The following is a 25,506-nucleotide window of genomic DNA, read 5'->3' as shown; positions in this document are numbered from 1 at the left end:
ACAAACGTATGCGTAAACCTATAAGACCACAGTACTTCGTACGGGTCTAAAAATTCCAATAGAAAATGCGACCTTGTTAAAGTAGTCGCCAAAAGTAGTCGCCAAAAAATTATCGATGGACAACCCTGCAATTACTTAAGGTTACAGTCAAAAACACGGAAAATTACAGCCAAAATGGTTTTTGGCGGTAACTTTTGGCTTTTTGGCGGTAAAGTTACAGCCAAAAACAGTTTTTAGAAAATATCTTCCCTATATAGAGACGATAAAATTGGTTTTTGGCAGTAACTCTTGGTTTTTGGCAGTAACTTTGCTGTTTTGGCGGTAAAGTTACAGCCAAAAAATAGTTTTTGTAAAATATCTTCTCTATATAGGAACGATGAAATTGGTTTTTGGCGGTAACTTTTTGTTTTTGGCGGTAACTTTTAGTTTTTGGCGGTAACTTTACTTTTTTGGGGGTAACTTTGGCTTTTTGGCGGTAAGTTTGGCTTTTTGGCGATAACTTTGGCTTTTTGGCGGTAAAGTTACAGCCAAAAACAGTTTTTAGAAATCGATAATAATATTTCTGTGGATAAAACTTATAAAAAACCATCTCCTTTTCTAAATTCTTTATCTCAGTTTTTATTTATTTTTATCGTCATTTGAGGTCTCCGATTTTAAATTTTCAATATCTGATGTGATCTTCTTTTCTGAAATTATTATCTCAAATTTTTAATTTGTTTTATCTCCATTCCATACACTTATTATTTCCTTATCTAGTTACATTACTTACATGCAAAACTCATTTTATTATCTTCAATTTTCTATGGAACTTATCTCCATTTTAGAGTTTGATATCTCCATATCACATTTTTGTATCTCCTTTTTTATAAATTTTATCCACAGAAATATTATTATCGATTTCTAAAAACTGTTTTTGGCTGTAACTTTACCGCCAAAAAGCCAAAGTTACCGCCAAAAAAGTAAAGTTACCGCCAAAAACTAAAAGTTACCGCCAAAAACTAAAAGTTACCGCCAAAAACTAAATATTACAGCCAAAAACCAATTTCATCGTTCCTATATAGAGATGATATTTTACAAAAACTATTTTTGGCTGTAACTTTACCGCCAAAAAGCCAAAGTTACCGCCAAAAAAGTAAAGTTACCGTCAAAAACTAAAAGTTACCGCCAAAAACTAAAAGTTACCGCCAAAAACTAAATATTACAGCCAAAAACCAATTTCATCGTTCCTATATAGAGAAGATATTTTACAAAAACTATTTTTGGCTGTAACTTTACTGCCAAAAACCAAGAGTTACTGCCAAAAACCAATTTTATCGTCTCTATATAGGTAAGATATTTTCTAAAAACTGTTTTTGGCTGTAACTTTACCGCCAAAAAGCCAAAAGTTACCGCCAAAAACCATTTTGGCTGTAATTTTCCGTGTTTTTGACTGTAACCTTAAGTAATTGCAGGGTTGTCCATCGATAATATTTTGGCGACTACTTTTGGCGACTACTTTAACAAAGTAAAATGCGTCCGATTTCGGTCTTCTGTTTTTCAGAGGAATACCTCCATACCATTTTCGAAACATAAACAAAGTGACAGTTGAATGAGAAAAGTTCTATTTTATGCCCACAGGAAATAAAGTGCTGCACTTTTCTCTCTAGAAATGTCTTTTGACCAGTCGTCACGCTTCATAGTGGACAAAATAAGGATTTTCGAATCGGTGGCATGAAAATAAGTATTATTACATATCTTTAACAACAATAATTTTATTCATTGAAACATTGAAGTGCGTGATTAACAAATACTGTGATGCTACTTAATCTGCCGACCTTCCTTCATTACTAAAAACTTTTCAAAATGTTGAACATGCTGTAAGCCGAATTCAAAATCTGAAACAGAAGCTACCACTCAAAATTATACAGACCAATAAAATGTATCTCAAACGAACCCTTGTAAATGTCTCCAAAGTTAGCGGATACAATTTGCCAATCATCATCGCTTGGGGTTGTTTCAAATATTCACCGAAAATGATAACACATTTTTTGGTTGAGTGAGGCTGGTTGTACCAGTTCGATTCAAATAAGCTGTACGAGAGACGATTGCTTGACAGCATAATCTCGTTGCCAAAGTACGTGATCATAATCAGCTCGGCAACGTGGTAAAAAAACACAAATAGATATAGGATACTTGTCAGTAGACTGCCGCCCACATTCTACAAAGAAATGAACGAATAATAACGAGCGTGAATCAACGCGCTTCAAGCAAAAGTGCTTCGAGTGACAGCTGCCAAATAGAGTACTATTTTGTATGAAAAATGTTTCGATTTTTTTACAGTGCCACTCATGCTTGAAGTGCGTTGCGTGAATTCAATTCAATAAGAGCGCCTCAGAACTTACAAATGCCAGGCAATAAACCGACCCGCAAATACATAGACCACTAGTTGCAAACTGAAGGAGAAACAGGTCTGCCAAGAAGGACTCGACTTCTTTAGTTAATCTGAGAAATAAAATCCAAACTTAAACGCCTCGCAACGGATTACAGTGCAGCACAGGCACACACTCTCTTAGATGTAGGTGAGCGTCAATCGATGTCTTAAGGTCTTCGAAAAAGTTATTGTGCATTTGCCTTTCCGTAACCTTTGCGTCTCGTTTTTCGCTAGTTCGTCCCATATCCTTCAATTCACTTCCGAGCACTTCATATCTCAGGGAACAATTGAAAAGCAAATACCAAATCATTATGGAGAAGAAGAGAGCGATTAATGACAGAAAAACTTCAGTGAAGAGAAAAACTGTTGCCATACAGAAGGCAATATCACTGTTTTTATAATCCAAAGGGAATCCAATCTCCAGAAATAAGGTTTTATCACTTCCAATTACCGATAAACCTACAGACACTAAGGAACCAGCAACCATCGTAATAATTGCGAATACAAACACAAATTTCATGAATCCTGTAAGTCTGTAGTTGAAGCGGTTGTAGTCGTCATCGTATCGAATCGAAAAAACGCAAACTCGGTTCAGCAAAGTGAGAATTTCGTTTTGTTTCCAAACTAACATCCAAAATTTCACGACCACAACTACAGCTCCGATTGCTATATCAGCTAAGAATATCCGCTGGTCGGGGTTTTCACTTTTAATTACTCCAACGGAAACTGATATTACGAAAAAAGAGTAGTAAATGGAGAAGAATACTTTTTTCCTCAAATCCTTGACTGTAGGTTTATCTCCACGATACCAAATGCCAAGGCGACAAAGGACAAAAGTTGTCCGTGAAATAATTTCATGAATTTGAATGGAATGCATTCTTAAACCGTAATCCTGAATCTGTAATCCTTGGAAGTAGAATCAACACTGAACTAACGTGGCGACAATGCACTGCATCTGACGTGGCTGAAATTCAGTTCATGGAAAAAAAAGTATTGTGATATGACAAAATGCGGTGTAATACATCCACTATTCTTTCGTCCTTTGATATTCAAATAAAATTTGAATTACAAGACTCGTGTGTCAACTGTCAAAGCACTTACTGTATGAAGCTTTTGATCAATAATTCTTTTATTAAATTTCCACTATAACTGGAAAACCGTTATTCGAAATTATTTCAATTTTATGTCTTACGTCAGGTCAGGGTCAAGGTAAATTTAGTAGCTAATGTCATATATAACCAGATAATCAGATGTGCGGTGGTAAGAAAGTTCGATACAGACGCCATCTCCTTCCTTCGCTAAAAACAAAAAAATGGACTAGAAACTCGCTTTATCTGTTTTGAGATATCGAAAATATTTTGTGAGACACAAGTTAAAAAGGTGTTATTAGCATCGAGCTTATGTGCTAGGCCGCGTCTGAATGGCATTACCTTCACACTATATCTATACCTTGGTCGGGGTCATCGATGGTTTTAGACCCATATACGAAGCACTGGGGTCTTATGAGTTTCCGCCTCCGTTTGCAGCAAGTCGAATTCGACTCCCTGAGTAAGGGGAAACCTTTTTTTGGTATAGTCCATAGATGACAAATTGACAAGAAAAAGGAAAATTCTATTTTAAGGTCTGGTCAAGGTTCTTTGGACACTATGCCACCAATAACAGGGTTGAAAGTGTTATTTACTGAGAACGAAAAAACTGTCAAAATCCGATCACGGGATCGAAAGTTAGGGTTCACGGACTCTAAAATTAAGTTCTCAATGGTACAAAGTCGAACGCAGTAAGACCTTGTACTTCGTACCAATGTAACAAATGAACTAAGTAAGGAAGTAAGGGATCAGATCGCATGATTTCTCATAACTTATCATTTCAATAAATTTAGCAGGGAACATATTATCACACTCTCTCCGACGTATAAATCGAAACTCTCGTGAAACATAAAAAAGCTAATCGTAAACATGTCAAACATATGTCTGCATGTTGGTTTGTGTTGAGTGTAAAACAGGCGATTAATTTCGGTGTAATGTAGCGTGTATAGAGACGGGGAAAAATAGAAGGAGGAGATGCATAATATACAAAATCGACGTCTTTCACGAATGAAATGCCTTTTCGTTTAAATGCCTTTTATCGGTATAACATGTTCCCATTCTCCTAATGATCTAATTAATCTGGATGGTTTTTTTGGGTGTTTATTACAATTTAATTGGTGATAATTAGACAGATGACTTGATGGTTTTTTCATTTTGCTTATTGTTTTGAACTCACACGCGACACATTAAAATTTTGACGGAATTAATCATCAATCTAATTAAAGTGGTGTTCTTGTTTGCTAGCAGCGCTAATTGCATTGATCTATTTAAAGCGGACCGAATAACATTAAATACAGAATGCTGTATTGTGCGCTATGCTCTGTGTTTGTATAACAATTATGCTTTTTGTCATGTTTGATATGCAGTTCAAAAATACCATTTCTCATCAGGTCATGGTGACAGAGGTACTCAATACAGTGCTCTATCGAAAACTATACCGATTTGCTCACGAAAAAGTCTAGCGAATCATAGTTGAAATGTAATTTCAACTCAACACCAAACTTCCTCACTCGTGGCCAGTTCTATGGTAAAGCTACCACAAAGCGAACATAGCAAAGCGGGCTTTGCACATACGTATATGTAGACAAATGAAAGTTTTGATTCTTCTACAGATACGGAGTGCAATGTATCTGCTTGAAAGATATCCTAACAACTAGCAACTTAGCATCAAGCGTCAAGCCGCGTGCTTGGGTTCACGAACTGAGATAACACCCTTGTGTGTCATGGTTATTTATGACATCATCAAGTCCACATCTAGAGCCTAATAAAGTACTTCACACTCGATTCCATAAAATGATTTTACACGAACGGAATTTTTAAAACAATAAAATTGGCGCCTGCCAATAGCATCTTTAATAATAATTTGGCTATTGGCACCTGCGAATAGTCACTACGTTTTTAAAAACTACGAAAATTTCAATTAATATCCCGACGATATTAAAATCCGTCTGCCCTGAGCCCGGTAATATGTCACAGGCTCAACGCACTTCAAACAAAAGAGCTATTAATGACAGCTGCCAAATAGAGTACTATTTTGTATAAAATTTTATCCCCACTCTTTTTACAGTGTAAAATTTTGTATGAAGCACTGTCAAGTTTCAGTACCCTATTTAGAGTACCACTTTTGCTTGAAGTGCGTTGAACGGATTGATTTTATCACAGACATACTATTAAGTACCGTAACTTCAGCTGTTATCGACAGAAACGGAAAAAAGAAGCAAGAGCTCTGGATGACCCCTAAATCCAAACAAAATGTATTGTTAAAAACTATTGCAGTAAAAGATTATTTATCACTGCCGAAAATGCTTTGATTCAACGAAGTAACAGATTCGACAGTTATACTGGTGATATATACTTTCCGTGACCACCTGTGAAGTGTTAAACTTAGCTCACAAAGATGAAGAAATGACTCGAAACAATAACCACAAAATTTTGTCACCCGTAATGACGTTAACATTTCATGAGAAACACATAGTGAAGTGGGTATGTATAACAATGAAAGAAAAGAAAAATTGTTACACTAAATTAAAAAGCAATTTCATTGGCCGCATACCCGTATGTCCATTAACAAACGCACATATTTTTCTATTCAAAGTGTCGTCAAAGTGCTCCGAGTCCGATAGAGTTTATTAATAACTTGGTGTGGTTGTTGGCTGCATTTTTTTTTCTCTCGCTCCGTAACAAAAACACTTAAATTATTTTGGGCATTATACATTTTCTAAGGGATCATTAATTTTAAAGTAAAGAATCATTTTTGGTTTGTTTGTGTTACAACACAGCACAATGTCCATTTATTAATTTACGAAATAATATCAACAGAGTGATGCACATAACTTTCTTTGTTGTTGTTTCCTTCAACTGGTAAAACATGTGAAATGTTCAAAATCATTCTTGGGGTATGTGTCTACTCATACATGCGGTATGGACCACGATAGTTTTATAATATAGCAGGGCCCATATCGACAAACATCCAAAAACATAGAAATCATATATTTTAATGGACCCGCATGTCAATAATGGTGTTTTCCAAACAAGACACTCATGATGAATAATATCCCTTGGTCAGAATTTATGTACTCTAATCTAATCAATACATATTCATTGAAGTTCAACAAGGATGCTTGCACTACAATTAAAAACAAATTTTATCGGACGAGGATGAGGGAGTGTAAATTCGATGTAACATTTGGACTTTTTCTCTTTGATTGTAACAATTTCGAATTAGGATGAATGCAAGTCTCGAACTCAATATATTAAATTTAAAAAAATCAACAACCGACCCCTTTCTGGATTGGACACAACGGGTATCGTGTCGTAGGTTAGATTAAATTTTTATTTTCGTTGATTGTTGCGACTAACAATCATTTTTATGATGAGTATGTGGTAAATTATTTACATGAAATGAGTTTCAATTAATTCATTTATTATGCGGTATGTTTCAGTGATAAAACAAAAATTGTGTCCCGTATTGCCCTATACGAATTCATTGACTTTCATTTGTGTAGTTTTAATTTTCAAGCGATACAAAGTAATGGTCTCAGACTTACCGAACCATCTCGGTCAGGCTTCCTAACACGTTTCTAAATGGTTAATCCGTCTGTTTTCTTTTGTCATCACTTAACGTGAATCCTGGGGGTAAGGGAAGATCCTAATGATCTGTTTGTTGTGCGTTGATTTAGTTTCTTTGAGGTGCGGCAGACGATGCGTCTCGGGGATGGGACATTCGGTATTTGTGTCTTGTTAATGAGGGTGAAGCCAGGGGAATTGAGTGAGCAATCAAGCGGTCATCATACAAACGACTTATTGCAGTTGTATAATGAAGTTGATGAAAGCTACAAAATTCTGAATTCCACGAAATTAGGTTATGTACGCAGTTATACGATCAGTTATACGATCAGTTATGATGAGCGAGCCGGTGCCATCTGTACATTGTTGCTGGCAGTAACACGTATGTTTTGTTAGGAATTGCATTAATTTCGTCAAATTGATATCCGCACAGTAAAATGAGATCAGACTCCGAACAAAAAGCTTCTTCCATAACACATCCATAAGTGGTTGTTTTATGCGCACGAAAAGTTAGCTAACTTGCCTCCGGCTCGTACTGACAATTTCCGATTTTTTTCTTGAATTGTCATCAATGTGGAGGGATATCGTTGATATTAGTTTAAATTCTAACACTTATATATAGATCATCTTCAAGATACTGTACTTTCAGACATAACATCACTTAAGTTTCGTTAATTCAATCATTTGTATGAGATTTTTTTAAACATGGATGGCATTTCTTAAAGTGGATGGCATTTCAAACGGCCTTGAAGATGATCTATAAGACTACATTTGGTATATTTCACTGGACTGCCAACAGCTGGTTTTTCATCACTGATTAGATTGTGAAATTCACAGAATTCCATAGCTCGTTGAGTCCGATGGACAATGTGTTTCGTGGAGATCCTCAACACTGCAGCGCATAAGTTCTCATAATCCGATATAACTTTGTCCGGAGCCAGGTGGTTATTGCGTTCCGATGTTTCGATGAAGCGTCTAGCCTTGTTTAATTATTAGAATTATTTTGTTAAGCATTTCTGTAAATCTTTAACAAATGAATTTATATTCATACTTGGGTAGTTAACCACTTTCGTGGTACTTCCACACCAAAAAGTGAAGTCCTCATAGTACGTGCAGCCATCCATCAACCGATGCAGCAGATAATGATTTGCCGTCGCAGGTCTATTCTTCTTCCTTTTTGCTATGATGGACAATTCGTAGTCGAATGAAAAGAGCAAAGCCTCATATGGCATATCGGGATGTTGGGAAAATCAATATCGATAGGTCTGCAGTATCTGATGAAAATGTGGATCCAATCCTGTCGAACCGTATGAAATGGTGCGGCCTGTTTCGTTTAAATTTTCCAACAAAATGTCGATAAATTCAATCATCGATCTGGCATTCGCTTCCAGAGCATCCATATCGATAACACCATTACGTGCATGCATCAGATTGATTAAATCCATTACGGTCTGTGTGATTTTGCCACTTGCATTGTATTGCACCATTGCACCAGTGATTCTGTAGTACATATTCCGTAATCTGTCAATCATGACTTGGCTTATGGCGAAATCTTTGAGATGATCGACGTCACGACGAACATTGGCCACAGCACGTTCAATGTTCCTCAATTTGTCAGCCAGAATCGGTACTGAACTTATGAGCTCTGGCAACATGAAATTGTAGAATACGGCAACTCCATCCATATCCGTTATGACCGTTCGTTTGAGGAATACAAATGATTCATTAACGAAATGAACCAGCGGCAGGACTGTGGTCGGACCCTTGTGCTCACCATCCTGCAAAGTCCAAACGATCCGTAAATTCCATTGATTGAGGATTTCCTCCGTCTGAACCATGAAAATGTCTATATCGACGGATTTGGAATGGCAGAAGTTGACGAACAAGACTTGCACCACATCGCTCACGTTGAAGAGCGTATATTTCAAATATGCCGAATTGCCGGTGCCATGTCCGTTTATTGCCCCAAACCATTTGCCACTCGATATTTTCCGTATTTCGGCCAGATCTGTCTGCTGCAACTGAGGATTGTCCAAGGCGAATCTATAGGTCGCAGCCATGACTCGATATAGGTTCACTTACGATGTTGCACAATTAGAAATTAGAAACTATTTGCAAAACAGTACAGTGTAGAGGGTTTTTTCAAGTTTGTTGCAATGCTGTTGAAGTTTATCGAAACTTACAAAGTCGAAAAAGTCGATCATATGGTTAGTAGTTTATGGGAGTTAATCTCGACCATATAGAATGTCTACAGTCAACTAATACAAGATCTATAAATGAAACTCCATAGATGTGTATCCGGCCAAGGCCGTGGATATACTGATTTTATTCATGAGCAAACATTGTATATAAAGTAAAGTCTCAGGCGACTTAGATTTGGAATGATTGAATGAGTTACTATGATGATGGGTCACCACAAGTTCGACTAAGAGAAGCAGTGTCATAGAGAAAGTTCAACAGTTAAACTCAATTTATCCTGCAACATTGCAACTATTCGACTTGCAGAAATTATTAACATCAATTTAGTAGACCTCTCGTATGATGTCAATGGCAGGATTCCATCGATCGATTCACTTGTGTACATCTATGCTTGTGACGTAGACATTAGAATGAGAACTAGCTGTTTACCTATTGTACGGGAAACGTCAATAAAATTTAGGTTAGAATGATCACTCATGCAACGAATACTTGTAAAGACGTATAAACATTTTTGTTTTTATGTATGGACAAAGGGCCGTCTCAATAGAACAAACCGACAAATTAAAATGAAAAATCATATGTTTAAATGATATAAATATCTGCAAGAATAGTTGCAAAAACATTTTTAAATTCGCTATATTTCAACATCAAATTGTAATTTTAAAGAGGCTGACTTTCATTTTATTGTTATGAAACTTGATGTGCTGCCTTGTCAGCTTCGTACCCAGCGATAACCGTTTTTCACTTTGTAGACGTTCAAGCATTTCTATTATATTCCCATATAATTTCCCGGTCATTTTCATCATAAAATATTCCTTTTGATGCCCAATTGTTTCGAAGTAGCTCAACCATATGGCATGCATCAAGGAATACGTGTATTCGTTGGTTTGTATATGGATTCTCAAAATAGGGTTTGAAATTTGAGGGATCAAAATTTGCACCGAGAAGTTTAACCATACCAATGTTACTACCAGTACCATCAAACGTTAGCGAGGAAACTTCAGCACCGGTGTCACCAATTACTCGCAGCAAATTTTTTAAAAGTTCAGATTTTTCATCGCCTGTGCATTTGTTTGTTAGGTCGAAACAGCGTCTTTGCTTCACTATTTTTCACTTCACGTGATCAAGTTGGGTAAGGGAAGAGCTGTTTGCTCTGTTTGTTTGTTTTTTTGACTCGGTTTAGTATTAATAGCCTCGCTCTGCAGGTGAGTTGCAGTGTTGCATTCGGTTAAAAACATTAAAGAACAAGCACGGCCCCTTCTAATCATACACGTGTTATGAACGAATAATAAATGACAACATGAATGAATGTATATATAAATGGAACAAGACAATTATTGTAATAAAAAAAGGAAGAAGCAAAGTTGACGTTTTTGGATGTAGTGGTGTGTGCGATATGATTTTTCAATGAATTTCGGGTCACAATTCCTCTAGGTAGTCTACCTCTATGGTGTAGGTTTCTTCCATCGTACGGTAAATACGAATTTTGGCAGGCCGAAAACAACCGACCGTCATCCACAGCAAACATAACCGCAACCTAAACAAATTCGTTTGTTAAAACTTCAAAGTGAGGTTGTGTTGGCTTCTATGTGGATGACGATTGACATTTTGAATGGCCTTGGAAGAAACCAAAGCACCAGCATAGCAGGGTAATAGAGAATTTTACACGTCAAATAGAGTAGTTTTTTGATACCAATAATACCATTAGCAGCCCTAATGGTAATTTTGCAATGACATTATGAAAACGAGCCATCAGAACAGTCGGAGCGTTTGCTGCGACTGAGCCCCGTACAAACCCTTATATCTATTGCGTACGTGACCCTAGTGCGTCTGTCACCCTACTTTGACCGTAAGCCTATGCGCCGGTTAAAGTAGTTAAAGTAAAATTATTATGTAATGTGTACATCTTAGAAATTGCGCATAGCGCAATTACGAAGCCCCGTACGACGTTCCTTTCAAATAAAACAAAAATTTCAAATAGCCCTAAAATTTTAATTTATTGAGTATAAATACACATAGGGCCTAGTATCGGCCTCAGTCCGAGGATCCAATTTTTTGTATTTTTTTTTTCAACTACATTCTATTCGGCCTTTGATTACCTTCCAAATGAAACAAAAAATACGGAAAACGGATGAAATTTGCTCGAGTTATATGTAAAATACACATAGGGCCCTAGTAGCGGCCTTAGTCCGAGGACCCAAATTTAATTTTTTTTCAACAACATTCTATTCGGCCTTTGATTACCTTCCAAATGAAACAAAAAATACGGAAAACGGATGAAATTTGCTCGAGTTATATGTAAAATACACATAGGGCCCTAGTAGCGGCCTTAGTCCAAGGACCCAAATTTAATTTTTTTTTCAACAACATTCTATTCGGCCTTTGATTACCTTCCAAATGAAACAAAAATTACGAAAAACGGATGAAATTTGCTCGAGTTATATGTAAAATACACATAGTGCCCTAGTAGCGGCCTTAGTCCAAGGACCCAAATTTATTTTTTTTTCAACAACATCCTATTCGGTGTTCGATTATCTTTCAAATGAAACAAAAATTACGAAAAACGGATGAAATTTACTCGAGTTGTATGTAAAATACGCATAGGGCCCTAGTAGCGGCCTTAGTCCGAGGACCCAATTTTTTTTTTTCAACAACATTCTATTCGGCTTTTGATTACCTTCCAAATGACACAAAAATTACGAAAAACGAATGAAATTTACTTGAGTTCTATGTAAAATACACATAGTGCCCTAGTAGCTTTTCACTTCTAAGGCCCTAACTCACGGTCCACTCACCCGATTTTAAAAAACTTTATTTTCATGGATTGGTATTGACAATACCTACAATTTCCCTTGTCATTTACATTTCCATCGTTTATTTTGCCATAAATATCACCAAAAGACCTTAAATCACTTAGGTGGCCCTAACTCACGAAGGGTTGACCCGAATATGCCCATCTTCGAACTTAGCCTCACTAATTTGACTATCTTTCAGGGAAAAAAAAATTTGAAATCGGATTTGATTTACTCAAGATATCGACGTGACGGACAGACGGACAGACGGACAGACAGCCCAAATTTTTATTGCGGATTCGTCATCTATGAACATAGGCAAACACTTTGCCCTTACCGTCTGCTTCGAATTCCATCAATTACACACGGCATCGTAATCCTATAAGCCCCTTCGTACTTCGTACGGGGCTAAAAAGGTATGGAAATAGTCGCATACTTCGATTAAAGTACTACTTTATTTTTTTCTATTACCCTGCTAGGTGCTTTGCAGAAAGCTATGGATCAGCTGCAGGGGCTATTTAGTTGAATTTTCAGCGAATTTTGGCGAATTTGGAGAATTTGACGAATTTTGGCGAATTTTGACGAATTTTGGCGAATTTTGACGAATTTTCTCGATTTTTTGTGAATTTATACATGATTTTAAGAAATTTCAAAGAATCGTAGAACTTAGTTACATATTTTTGGCCAAGACATTCTAGAAATCTATTTTTAACCGGGAAGCCATGATGGCTTTTTTTTTTGGAAAAACGATGAAAAATGTCCTAATTTTGTGAATTTTACATATATTTGTGAATTTGGTAGATTCTTGCATATTTTTGTTATGCTATATCACAAAACTAGCAAAATATTTCAAAAAACATAAATTTGGAAGAAAATTTTCAAAATTTGAATTTTTTAATTTGGGAGAATTTCGGCGAATTTCGACGAATTTTGGCGAATTTCTGCAAATTAATTCAACTAAATAGCCCCTGATCAGCTGAAAAACAGCAGATGCAAATTCATATCTAAATTTCATTGACGTCGATCGACTGTTTTAGAGGGCCTGTTTTTGAAAATCCACTTTTGTGGAAATTTGGAAAATGAGGGAAAATAAGAAAAAATATCGGAAAATGTTTTCCCAAAAATAGTCCGGTTTTCTGACCACTAATACTCAAAATAATCCCATAAAAACATTTTCGCTAATAATTTAGGATGGCTAGAAACCAAGTGTCCCTCCACTAATAGGCTTTTATACATAAACGTATATTTTGTGCAAGTTGCCGAACATCGTTTCAATAGTTAGGGAATAAGACAGATGACACAGTTGTTTAGTTGCTAAAGTGAAAACACTTGGTTTCCAGACACAAATATTAATCTTAATATACAATTTACTTGCAATCATTTCCATGAACGCTACACGAATTTTCTTTATTTCAAAAGGTCTATAAATAATCTTTTGTACTGGACTGTGTAGCACGACGAGAAAATGTTTCCATCCCAAGTCAATTTTTGTTTTAGAAACTCTTAAATATTCATTATCGTTCACAGCAATGTGCTTGCATTCGTGCAACAGCAACAACAAAAAAGTTAAAAACTCTGAATAAATCAGATTGGTGCATCATGTGATACATCCCATTGAGGAATTTCTGGGCAAAAACAGCTACCTATTGTTTTCATCCATTTGTTTAAACAAAATCGCCGTAAATAATTCGTCAATATGTCACATATAACAATTTTGTCCATTGTCCTAGTGAACAAGAATTTATGACATGTTTACACGCATTTTATACGTTTCTAAAGCATAATATGTTGCCATTACAACTGCAGTATAACTTTTTATCGTTTTATTGCCTCAACCTATTCCATATATGCAATCGTAAATCACATTCACGACTGAACTGAACATACATGGATTTTCGTCATTTTTTCTTCCTTCTTCGTTTGCTTAAAACATTTTTTTATTATCCTCAACACATCGTCCTGAATCACCAAAAAAAATTGCTTAACTCTGTTGAACATGTTGAACAACAAAAAAAAATTCTTGCTGTGTCTTCTTCACATTTTCAGACGAACTCCATACATCTGACATACCCCATATTGGTGATATCGTCACTTTATATATGGATTGGTGATGGAAAATCTTTTCAAATAGAAACACCCCGTGATTCCAGACCATTTTCATTTCTATCAATGGTTCGATTGTTCAGACAAGAAGAGAGAAACAGAAATTTTTAATGGGCAAATTGGAATACTTTTGAGCAATGCCAGTTTTTACTGTTAATGGTCATATTGTCCTTCTTTTTTCTGGGGTTTTGTTTAGGTTTTATAGACTACTGTTATTACTAATTTAAAGATGTTCTCCATACTATGTATAGCGTGACGATTCTTTTCAATTATTTTTCCTTTTTCTTGTAGTTTGTGATTTATAGGCTCAATAAAAACATGATCGTGAATGACTTCATCCAACAAAACATTATACGAAATTGAAAGCATTTGGATATGGGAAGCTCGTAAAATTTTTGATGTTATCTGGATGTGTGTACAATAGCCATCATAGCAATGAAAACTGTATGCATAAATACCTTGAATACCAAATCAAACATCATCATTTTCCCTAAATCATCATTTTGCTGTTTACAAGGAACGACGACATTTATATCTTCTTTCTGCTTTTTTTATAGTGTTGATAACAAAACGTTTTATTTGTACGCGCGTTTCAGATCAACAGATTTTTTTTCTTGTTGCTAAAATAAAAAAATATTTTTTTTATGAAGCACCTTAAAAACGTGAGGCCAATAAAACCATCTAATGGACCCAAATAAATGTATTATCATTTTATTGCCACCAATAAATGTTTGTTGATCTTCCATCAGCCATATATATAACCCATACTGTAATTCAGTGTATTCACGGTCTTTCTTCTGATTTTTGTAAATTTATAAATATGTTGGAACACCTATCTATGAATGTGAATTGCATGGTACTACGTTTTATAGTCAGTTAAGCTATAAAAAGGAAATCAAAGTAATAGTTTAGTCATATACTAGTAGAGCAGAGTGAAGAGCCGAAGGATTACGCAGTAAGGCTCGGAACAGGTCAGGTTTGACCTGACCTGAACATGAAGTGAGGAAGTCTGATTTAATTCAGGTCAGGTTCAGGTCAAACCTGAAATGCAAAAATCCAATTCAGGTCAAGATCAGGTTCAGGTCAACCTGAAATATAACAGGTACAACCTGACCTCTTCCGAGCCTTATTACGCAGACGGCAATCACCGAAATAATGGTCGAGTCTGTTACTTCTTTGATGTAAGTTACACCTTCAAATCTGTTACTTCATCAGAATTATTACACATTTTGCCATTTAATATATATTATGCACCTGTTGCCAAGATTGGTATTTTGACGTGTAGGACATTATTGCCCTAGCCGAAGGCGTGGGTCATAATGCCTACACGTCAAAATAACAGTCTGGCAATAGGTGCATATCATATTTTATCTGTCGAGAATAGATATATCGAGATAAACAAAAACTCCCTAGAGGGATAAGCTCGAGATTATCGTTCTAGACAGATAAACCAAATTAATCAGAGGTCAGTGTTTCTTTTCGTCAAAGATGTTGAAAACAGATGACCATGACATGACATAATCGTTATTATCTACTCGCGACTTTTAAAATAATTTGGTTCACTGAGAACACCTCTTGTTTTCACGTACGAGTTACATCGAGTTCAGAACTTTATTGTAAACTGTAATTGACCTAGATGCAGTCTGTAGGTCCTTACCTATTAGTATAAATGTTTCCTGCACTCTTCCAGTATGAATGCAGGTTTTCTAAAAGGGTTGAGTGTATCTGAAAACTGAATCTTTATTTTGACAGTACTCTTAGCCTACGAAACGGCCAATGCGACGTCCATCGGAAGGACATACCGTAGACAAACAGAAAAAATAAACTGGGAGAAGTGTTGATCGACGTGGAAGCACTTCAGTCAGCAGTGGATATAATTCATTGTCTTTATGAATTCCATTTGGACATTTCTAAAAATTTGAACGTTTTTGTCACAAGGCACTAAACACGACCTTAATGTTTAGAAAGAAGTAAGGGAAGAGAATAATTTTAAATCTCTCAAAATTGAGTGGATACAAGACTAGACTTCACAATCGCTTGAAATGGTATCGGTGAGAACGCCAACGCTAAAGTAACCTCATTCAAATACAAAAAAAACATAGTCACTATTAGTCAGCCCGACTAAGGCAGGCCAATGTGTGACTAAAGTTTGTACAAATCACATCAAAAATCCAGTATTCATATTCATTTAATCTCTGAAGCAACAACGCCTCTGATTGAGAATTTAATTATGTAATAACGACAAGCTTAGCTTAACGAAATATTTAAAATAAAAATAAAGAAAAAGTCCGGGACTTCATTACTTTGTTTTCTCAAACACATTCCATATGTTTGCCCACATTAAATAATAATAACGAAACAAAGACTGGTGTTAGAGCAGATATAAATGAGTTTTTCTATCAAAATTTATAGCAAAATAAAACCTAATCCCAGTTCATAAATTTTCAACGCCTTTTTTTCACTCGAAAAAATGCTTTCCAGGCAACGAAAGTCGACTTCATCATTATTATTATTATTCTTTCCTTTTCGGTTCAAGATAAGTTTTTTCCCTCCGTCGTCGTAGTGTCATTGAATCGATGACAGGTTACATATGTTCTGGAGGATTACGGATGAACAGATACCATATTGCACATTAATATTTACTACCTTCCGAGAGGAATGGGAGAATATATTGTATCAAAAATTGTGTACGGGATTTATTTTTAGTTTATCGTATTATATGGATGAAGCCACTTAGAAATTAACAGGATGTTAGTGGTTCTCGAAATTGGTGGTTAAGTGTAGGATTTCGTAAATGTAAAAATATTTAATGATTTTTTGTTGCAACATTATGACACACAAATCATTTTGGAAGCGTTCCAAAACGGTGTACGACACTGTTCTATGATCATAAGATGAAATTTAAATACTCCAGTTGTTACGTTTTACCCTTTTCATCGATTTGACATTCATTTTTTACACATTAATTTTTACACCGATAATACTTTCGCGACCGCCCTACAAAATTCACACGAAAAGAAATCTTTTCAACTTTTCACCTTACTTATGGAAAAGAGAGTGAGAATGAAATGGCCCAGTGGATCTACATACTTAACTCAGAGAGATGCTAATATGACGACTGGGTCGTTTCGACAGATAGAGGGAATATGTCGAATGATTTTGAAATTGGTTGAGAGAAAATGTATTGAATTCTTTCTGAAAAACCCAACTGTCAATCGACATATTCCCTGTCCCTCTATCCGTCGAAACGACCCAGTCGTCATATTAGCATCTCTCTGACTTAACTGAATGTTAACACAAAATTTTATGTAAGAGAGTTTACATAAATCCCTTAAAATTGATTACATCAAAAGAAGTACTAGATTGGACGAATTTTACGACAATTTAATATGCTTGTCGTCAGTGAGAGGTCAAAACTCTTTGAGTGTCTGCTTCTCCATCAACTTGGTTTATGTTGATAAAAAGAACAAAGAGATGGTAGAAACGGATAACAATTGAACTTTTTAAAGACAGTCAACGAGCTTTTCGTCTAACTGACTGAATGACAATGCAAATAATGCACAAAACATAGAACACTTAGTACAAAGGATAGAACGAGTGATATCGCTCCTAACACTGAACCGATTCAATCAGATTATGTTATTGTGGACAAATCTGATTAACAGAATCATAGTCTTGCGGTTGAACCTACGAACCAACAACTCAATAATTCAATGCGAGTCCTCGGTCAGCACGTGCTATTATCTTAACAAAAACAATTTTTGTATTCACGCCGTGAGTGCGCTGCAGAATTTGCATTTTGCGTGAATCAGTGGATGAACAAATGAATCGAAAAATAAATTTCTATTCACTCTGATCATCAGAGTTTGATGTGAGAATATCGTGAAAACGACAGCGATGCGTTTGATTTAAGCTTCAAACGTTTATGTTATGAAATTGCAAAAGCACATCGGGCGATACCCGGGTGCCCAAGTATGGCCAGTTGGGTCTGATCTTATAGATACTAGATACTCTAACCACAAATTTAATTTAATTGGCCTGTTCACATTGTCTTATCTTTCCCCAACGAATGTACCTGCTTCAATCTAAAAATCATCTCAAGCTCTTACGACCATTTTCAGTGTATCGAATTCTCAAATAAAGATCTGTAACCAAATTCTAAAATTTAATCGAATCCGGTAAAGAAGCAGGTAGTCTAATTATCTGAAAACGTGGGTGGTATGCACTCATTTTATATTTGCTCTGTGCGCAGAGATTAGTCATATATACGAGTCTCGTCGGCTGTTTTAAGTTCATAATTCTACCTTTCTCCTTTGCAAGTATTAAATACTCTCCAGAGTCCAATCGCTTAAATGTGTTCCAAATTAAAATATTTCCATTTTTTTCTTTCGTTAAATGCTTTGTCAAAAGGACATGTCTATTGTGGCAGTCGCAAATCGCAAATTGTTTCTTTAACAAAAAAAAGGGAATGTGAATCAGATTTCTGTGTTGTTGTTCTGTCTGTGTGTGTACATTTTGTCAGTGATTTTGTAAAGATTTCAACAGCTAAACAGTTTGGGTGATAATTGAAATTGTCGAAAATGCATTGAAAGATTCAACTTTTAATAGGATTTAGGGATAAACAAAAAAAAGACGAAGGAAAAAAATGTTTCTTTCATCTTTGGCATCTCGATTTTTTCTTGCTTGACTCGTGTTTTATCAAAAATATTAGAAAGCGAACAACAATAATATTTTCAAACAAATATTTTCTATAATGCCGAAAAAGAAAAACAAAATTTTTAATTGAATAAACATTGCAAATTGCAACTCCATAGCAAAGGTTCTGAAATTATTGTTGATGTTGCAGAAATGTTATGAAAACATTTATTGAATTTAGCATAAATTTATTTGAGTAAATTTGGTTGTTTTGTTGGGTTTTCCCAGCTGGTTGTACTATATTTCTTATACATTCGCAAATTAAAAGTAAATATTTTTCCTTTAGCCTTACATATTCAAATGGTGCATGGGAAAGCAATCATTGTTCTCTTGCCAACAGATTTACTTATTCATCCAAATTGTCCGTACCAAGGACGTGTTTTTCATATAAAAGATTCAATTAAATGTAAAGAGGGATTCTTTGGAAAGTGGACCAGGCTTTTTTTGGCGACAGTTTCTTTATATGTTCATACAACCGTCGGCCCCAATAGTCTAAAACCGCAGTCGTAGAATTTTAATATTTGTTTATTGGCTAGTGATTTACTGCGTGATTTACAGCGTGATTTACTGCCGTCTATAGACAGGAACTACATGTTCATTGGATAGTATTGGATGGGTACTTACTATCCAGGAGATCCGGGACAAGAACAATATCTTTCTGTTATTTTCAAGCAACAGTTCAGGACATGTAAGATATTTGTGCTTGACCCGTATCTCCTGGACAGTATCTATCCAATGGGCCCATGTAATTCCTTAGCGGCAGTAAATCACGGACAAAAAACAACCTCTGTCGATTTTCAGTGAATCTATTAGCAGAATTGATCTATAACAATGCTTGATACAAAAGTCAATTTCAACCAACTACAGCAACTACGAGCAACAACACACATGGAATTTTGAAAACCAACCGAAACCAACACATTTTCTGTTTCTGTGTTTTACTTTAGTTTCTGATTTTTCCATAAATTCACAAAAAACCAGTAAAAACGAGTAACCATGAAACAGAAAATGTGTCGGTTCTCAAAATTCTGCAAGTGCAGATTTAAGTAGAGCAAATTGCTCTTTTCATCGAATTTAATGAACTTTCGACGGATTTAACTTGTAACATCCATTGTAAAACTTTGTTATGTAAATGACTATTGCTCACAATTTGACGACACTTATCAAAACTATTACTTCATTTGATTTAAATATTTTCAAGAATTTGATGCAGAGTCCCTTACTTCATTTTTTAGACCCGTACGAAGTACTGGGGTCTTATAGGTTTACGCATACGTTTGTAACACGTCGAATTGGACTCCCTGAGTAAGGGGAAACCTATTGTGGTTGTCTAGAGATGCCAAATCCGCGAAAAAAAAATGTCCGTCTGTCCATCTGTCCGTCTGTCTGTCTGCACGATAACTTGAGTAAAACGCATCCGATTTTGAAAATTCTTTTTTTTCCCGTTTGGTAATGTCAAAAGACAGGCTAAGTTCGAAGATGAGTGATTTTGGATCGACCCCTCCCGAGCTGTGGCCCAATAAGTGCTTTACGGTTTTTCGAAGATATCTCCGGACATTTAAACGTAAAACTTGAAAGTGATACGTCAAATAAAAGGTATTTACAATACCGATCGACAAAAAAAAAAGTTTATGGAAATCGGATGACCGACTCGTGAGTTAGACCCCTTGGTGTGGAACAGGCACAGGGCGGCAAGCAGTTTTTGCTTGTAGGTCGGCCACATTTGAACATATTTCGTCTGTTAGGGGTATTGATATATAGGTATTGACCGTACCAATCAGGGAATGAAATTATGTTCTCCGGAGCGTGAGCTAGGTCTCTTGGAGTGAGCTCTTATCTGGCTACTCGAAAGTACAGTGAACGTGGTGTACTTTGACAATATCTCGAGTAAATTTTGACCGAATTTCATGAATTTTTTTTTGTTTGAAAGGTATTAACGAATGTAAAGCGTCGGTACTATTTCCGGTCTCCTAACAAAATGGCTGCCGGCGGCCATATTGGATTTTAGTAAAATAGAAATATCTTGGGAAAAATGATACTTAGAGAGTTTCTGTTAACATGGAAATAATTTGTTATGTGTGTGGGGTTTCAGGGATTCCATACACGGACATCTATATATACCTATATACAGCTATATTGAGCTATATACAGGCATATAGAGCTATATAATAGCATATATTTATCTGTGAAATGTTTATTTATAGTGAAATATAGTTAAATATAGCGGTATATAGCTGTTTAAATAGGAATTTATGAAATTTGTCTTCGTACGGGGCTGTCTATATTGCCTCCGGCAATTTAATTGTATATGATAACAAGGCAAAGAGTGGATAATGTAAGTGATTTTAAAGGGAGAATAGTTTTTCAGCAGAGAAGAAAATGAAGTAACAGAAATGAAGAGTTTCACATTAAAGGCTTTTGATACGAATAGGTGTTTCGTACGGGTCGGCGTTAGCTATGTTTTTGTATTCCATTTCACTATATAAGGGAGAATTATCCTGAACTACTCGTTTATTTTGTAGCTGATGTCATTAACAGATGACTTGACGTATTTATTTATTTATTTTTTTCTTAGTTTTTATGTCTACTTAACAAAGCCGACCAATCACAGTTTAACATTAATTTTACATTCAGTCCATCAATTCAGTTCCGTTTCCTTGTCGTACACATCACATCAACAGTTAATTCTGACTTCACGTCTGGTCAATATAGTTCAATTTAGTTCAATTCAAAGTCTTAAATTTACCTCAGTCCTCAACTTCGTTTCGTCAATCAATCAGAAAAGTTCTCCATTTCCCTTTTCACTCCTCACTTCTACAATCCAAGACAAAGTCCTATCATCAATTCTTTTAAAATATTTACACAACATAATATCACAGTTTCGTATCACATTTCTATCAAATCACCAAAGACTTGGTCTGGCAGTTGCATTACCTCCTGTTTAAAGCGTGGAAATAGTAATGTGGGATCGACACATCGACAGCCAGTGCAGCCCGGTTGAATGCTCGACAAGCATTGTTGAATGCTGAATTCCATCCATATAGTGTAGTGAGCAATAGTCATTTACATAACAAAGTTTTACAATGAATGTTACATGTTAGGATGAAAAAAACAATTTGCTCTACTGAAATCTTCTTATTCTTCTTCTCACTGAAATCTGGTCGCTTGAATTTCTTGGAAATGACTTTTGTATCGAACTTTATCGAACAATAGCTTACCAAGTAACGAAGAAAATTGGATTTTTGGTCATCTTTGTATTTTTCGCCAAAAAACCGTAAGAATCAAACCTCTTGCTCCATCGAATCTATTTCAATCTATTTCGTAATTTCCTGATGAGAAGTCTAACCTTGTTCTTAAGGTGCAAAAAGACCCCAAACCGCTTTTTCAATTTCAAAATAGTTTATTTCTTGGATTAAAGTAATTTTTTGGCTAATTTTTATCTGTTCGTCGTTTACATTTCCACTAATATTTGCGCTTAAGATAAACGTACGGAACGTACTCACCATCGAAAGGCGGATCCATAATTGTAGCATAAATACTTTCCTTTCGGCCGTTCTTGTTGTTGCATGGTGGCAATGGTGGTGGTGGTCCTATGTCATACGGAAGTTTATCGATATAATTCGTCATGCTGTAGTCAACGATATTTCGAATTTCCGAGTTCCTGCTTCTGCGTTGCATCACGTCAAAAACCGGTGATGGGGTCAAGTAAGTCTTCTGGCTATCCAAACTATTTTCCGAAACACTTCGCCTAATGGAATAGACTCGTTAATTATAAACGGTTTCTTTTGGAACAGACTAGGACTACCTCAATTTGTTGCTAGTATATTCGGGATGCATGAAAAACTTTCTGTGCTGATAGGCTGACCAGGCGTTAAATTCATCGATGACCTTTCGACCTTTCGAATATCTGGAATCTTGTCGTGAGACTGCTCTTGACACACGTCGATAGCGGCATATGAATAAACAGCCAATTATTACACCAATGACAATGGCCAAAGCAAATGAGCATACCAGAGTGACCAAGATACGATCACGACCCCAAACAAATTTCGTTTCGAAATGAAATGGCAGACAATTGCGGGGTGATGTGGCAGTCGATGATTTTTTCATCAAACAGAATAAATAGCCGGCCTTTGGATTCATGGAATCGAATTCCATTATTCGCTTCAGATTGTACTGGCATTTAGCATGATAGTCATGATCGTTTACGTACACGAGAGCCAAACTTGAATCCGGATAATTCGTTTCGACTACAATTTTGTCGTCTCCTTCCTGTTTAATTTTAAAGAATTGAAACTCCGTTTCAACGGCAATGCTTGGTTGATTTGGTCCGCTTTGATCGGAGCAACTTAAATAATTCAGATTTTTATCGGGTGCCAACGAATCCGTTGTCGGTTCATATGGATATGGAGTGCTGTAACATTCAATCGAAACATTTTCCATGCAGTTCCCGTTTTCTGACAAAGGCGTTTCACAAATGAGCGGAGAATCAACTATCAAGTAGGGGCGATTGATTGCATACTCTTGCAATTCCTTAGCAACGCACGAGCAATCCCATAAATTTCTGGACAAATACAGCTTAACGTTTGGTCGGATCATATTTCCTAGCAGACCGTTTGGTAGATGTTTAAGTTGATTGTTGCTGAGATCAAGAATTTCAATCGTATGTTCCATTGGTTCAAAGGCATTTGCTCCAATTACTTCAATTTCCGAATTTGATAGAATCAAGTTTCTTACCCTTGCACATCCCTCAAATATTGGCGCTAGTATTGTTAAGCCAAAACTGTTTTTACTCAAGTTCAACGACTGTAGATATTTCCATTCGATGGTCTCGGTAATATTGGTGAGATCGGAAAGCAATTTCTGTTCTTCCATTGTGAATTCCTCCAGCTGGTACAATCCCAACAGAGCGTTCTCTTCAATTCCCATCATTTCATTGTTCGCATACAATGATAGGGATTTCAGATTATTTAGTCCAGCTAGTGCTCCTTTCTTAAGATATATGATTGCAGTTCCTCTTAGTTCCAAACTCCACACGTACCTAAATGTGCAGTCCTCAAATGCGCCTGGTTCAATGTCAGTGATAGAGCCAACATCTCGAATTGTTATTCTTGTTATGAGGGCATTGTGGACAAACCATCCTGGACGTAGAGTTGTCACATTTGAGAAGACGAAAGTCATGTGGTATCCGCTTGTAGCGCACCTAGTATCCTAAAATAAAGGAATTTTAAGAGTTTACTGCCTTGTTGTTGAATTTTGGTTTGAGAAAAGAATTGATAGACCCAGAGCTTTTGTGCATATCATACCTAAGACCGGACATTGAAACCTTTGCAGGGACTGTTTTTGTAGAAACATTATTCCGTATTTTCATCGATTTTCAAATATTTTCGTTAATTTTTCCAAAAAAATATTTCTGGGAAAACTCGGGAAAATGTGGAAAAACTTAGAAAAATGTTTTCCCAAAAAATGTCTCTGAACCCATGCCATGTATTATATTATCCGATAAGACGATCATTTGTGATTTGTACTAGAACTTTCTTTTTTGAGCGCCATGATATGCACACAGGATCTTGATTTATGATCGTAAATTTTCTGAATGATTTTCAGAAAAACTGTCTTACATTTAGTGTGTTTCCATCTACGGCTGAAGATTTGTTTTGTTGAAAACAGTATGCTTCACACATACTTTTCAATTGACATCGAATAGTTTCTACGTCTTGTTCATCGTCACTCAAGCTTTCACTGAAATTCAAAATAAACATCACAAACAGCTGGTTGAAGGAAAACTGTGATACAATGTCTGTGATAAGGAACAATATTAGTGATAAGCAATGAACGAACATATCGCACAGTAAAAATATAAAGCTTCGACCGATAAAAGCTCTGATTTTTGCTGATTTACAGTAGGAGCAAGCAGTGTGAACGGTAATAAAAATTAATCATTTTTAGATTGTATGACAATTGTAATATGATAAAACTCGTAATCCACGGCGTAGGTGCGCTTCTGAATTTAAATTTTGGGTGAATCAATGGATGAAAAAATTAATTGAAAAACAAATTTCAACGCGCTCTAATAAAAATAATTCGTGAACGAGACAAATTTAAATCTCCTTTTGTTCAGTCCTTGTGAATTTTCATTTTGAATTTTCCCAATTTTCCTAGATTTCCCTAACTTTTCACAATTTTTTTTAAGCATTTCCACATTTTCACATTTTTCAAATTCAATCCAAACCACCAATCATTCTTCACAAACAAGAAAAACCAAAATGTTATCGTACCCATAGGTATACTTTCTACTCATTTCTAGATTAGTTTTACCAGATGTAATGTGCAAAATTACGACGATAGCTAACAACCACTTGACGGTAAGGATTCTCGAGCGGATAGACATGCCTTCTTCCAATATTGATTTTATGAACGAGAAAACTTTGAAGTTAAAACAAAAGGAAAATTCTTTTAATTGAGCACTTAATCACATTTTCCGATTTTTTTTTTTGCTGGTATAAATGCAGACAGCCGCTTCCGACTGCATAGGTTTATTATGACTGATGGGGATTTTCAAGCTAATGGTGCAAATTACCATATCATTTTCGTAGATGAAATATAATCGAATTGTCGATGGGCATTATTATTGATAAGGTATTAATCTGTTGAT

The 25,506-nt window shown here is 35.8% G+C and overlaps 2 protein-coding genes and 2 long non-coding RNA genes across 4 annotated transcripts; 1 reads left to right on the top strand and 3 right to left on the bottom strand.

Moving 5' to 3' along the window:
- Positions 1 to 1,545: 1,545 nt before the first annotated feature.
- LOC119078801 lies at positions 1,546 to 24,744 on the top strand. Its single transcript, XR_005088059.1, has 4 exons — positions 1,546 to 1,662; positions 15,222 to 15,232; positions 18,341 to 18,349; positions 24,733 to 24,744. It is a non-coding gene; the product is annotated as an uncharacterized LOC119078801 (long non-coding RNA).
- LOC119078754 (odorant receptor 94b-like) lies at positions 1,820 to 3,328 on the bottom strand. Its single transcript, XM_037186459.1, has 4 exons — positions 2,545 to 3,328; positions 2,382 to 2,481; positions 1,934 to 2,197; positions 1,820 to 1,874 (listed from the first exon to the last, which is right to left on the bottom strand). Exons 1-4 carry the CDS (start codon positions 3,285 to 3,287, stop codon positions 1,827 to 1,829), a joined length of 1,155 nt encoding a protein of 384 aa, XP_037042354.1. The 5' UTR covers positions 3,288 to 3,328; the 3' UTR covers positions 1,820 to 1,826.
- Positions 17,249 to 19,860, bottom strand: LOC119078802. Its single transcript, XR_005088060.1, has 3 exons — positions 19,847 to 19,860; positions 17,691 to 17,693; positions 17,249 to 17,440 (listed from the first exon to the last, which is right to left on the bottom strand). It is a non-coding gene; the product is annotated as an uncharacterized LOC119078802 (long non-coding RNA).
- LOC119078734 lies at positions 22,236 to 25,401 on the bottom strand. The gene is made up of 4 exons (XM_037186416.1): positions 25,130 to 25,401; positions 24,473 to 24,593; positions 22,657 to 24,062; positions 22,236 to 22,599 (listed from the first exon to the last, which is right to left on the bottom strand). The coding sequence occupies exons 1-4, from the start codon at positions 25,240 to 25,242 to the stop codon at positions 22,314 to 22,316; spliced, it is 1,926 nt and encodes a 641-aa protein (XP_037042311.1). The 5' UTR covers positions 25,243 to 25,401; the 3' UTR covers positions 22,236 to 22,313.
- Positions 25,402 to 25,506: the final 105 nt, after the last annotated feature.

Source organism: Bradysia coprophila, unplaced genomic scaffold (genome assembly GCF_014529535.1).
Source record: "Bradysia coprophila strain Holo2 unplaced genomic scaffold, BU_Bcop_v1 contig_297, whole genome shotgun sequence".
In the NCBI taxonomy this organism is placed as follows: domain Eukaryota; kingdom Metazoa; phylum Arthropoda; class Insecta; order Diptera; family Sciaridae; genus Bradysia; species Bradysia coprophila.
The sequence above is the reverse complement of the archived record's forward strand: the minus strand, read 5'-3'. Positions and strand labels throughout refer to the sequence as shown.

Bases quoted from the DNA above. Each gene is read 5' to 3' on its own strand.
- LOC119078754 (XM_037186459.1), bottom strand. From the start codon at position 3,287: ATGCATTCCATTCAAATTCATGAAATTATTTCACGGACAACTTTTGTC. The intron at 2,198-2,381 runs GTAAGTTCTGAG...ATTTCTTTGTAG, and splicing joins CGGTTTATTGCCTGGCATTT to AATGTGGGCGGCAGTCTACT. The intron at 1,875-1,933 runs GTTCGTTTGAGA...CTTCTGTTTCAG, and splicing joins CTTTGGAGACATTTACAAGG to ATTTTGAATTCGGCTTACAG.
- LOC119078734 (XM_037186416.1), bottom strand. From the start codon at position 25,242: ATGTCTATCCGCTCGAGAATCCTTACCGTCAAGTGGTTGTTAGCTATC. The intron at 24,594-25,129 runs GTACGATAACAT...TTTGAATTTCAG, and splicing joins AGTAGAAAGTATACCTATGG to TGAAAGCTTGAGTGACGATG. The intron at 22,600-22,656 runs GTAGTCCTAGTC...CTATTCCATTAG, and splicing joins TATACTAGCAACAAATTGAG to GCGAAGTGTTTCGGAAAATA.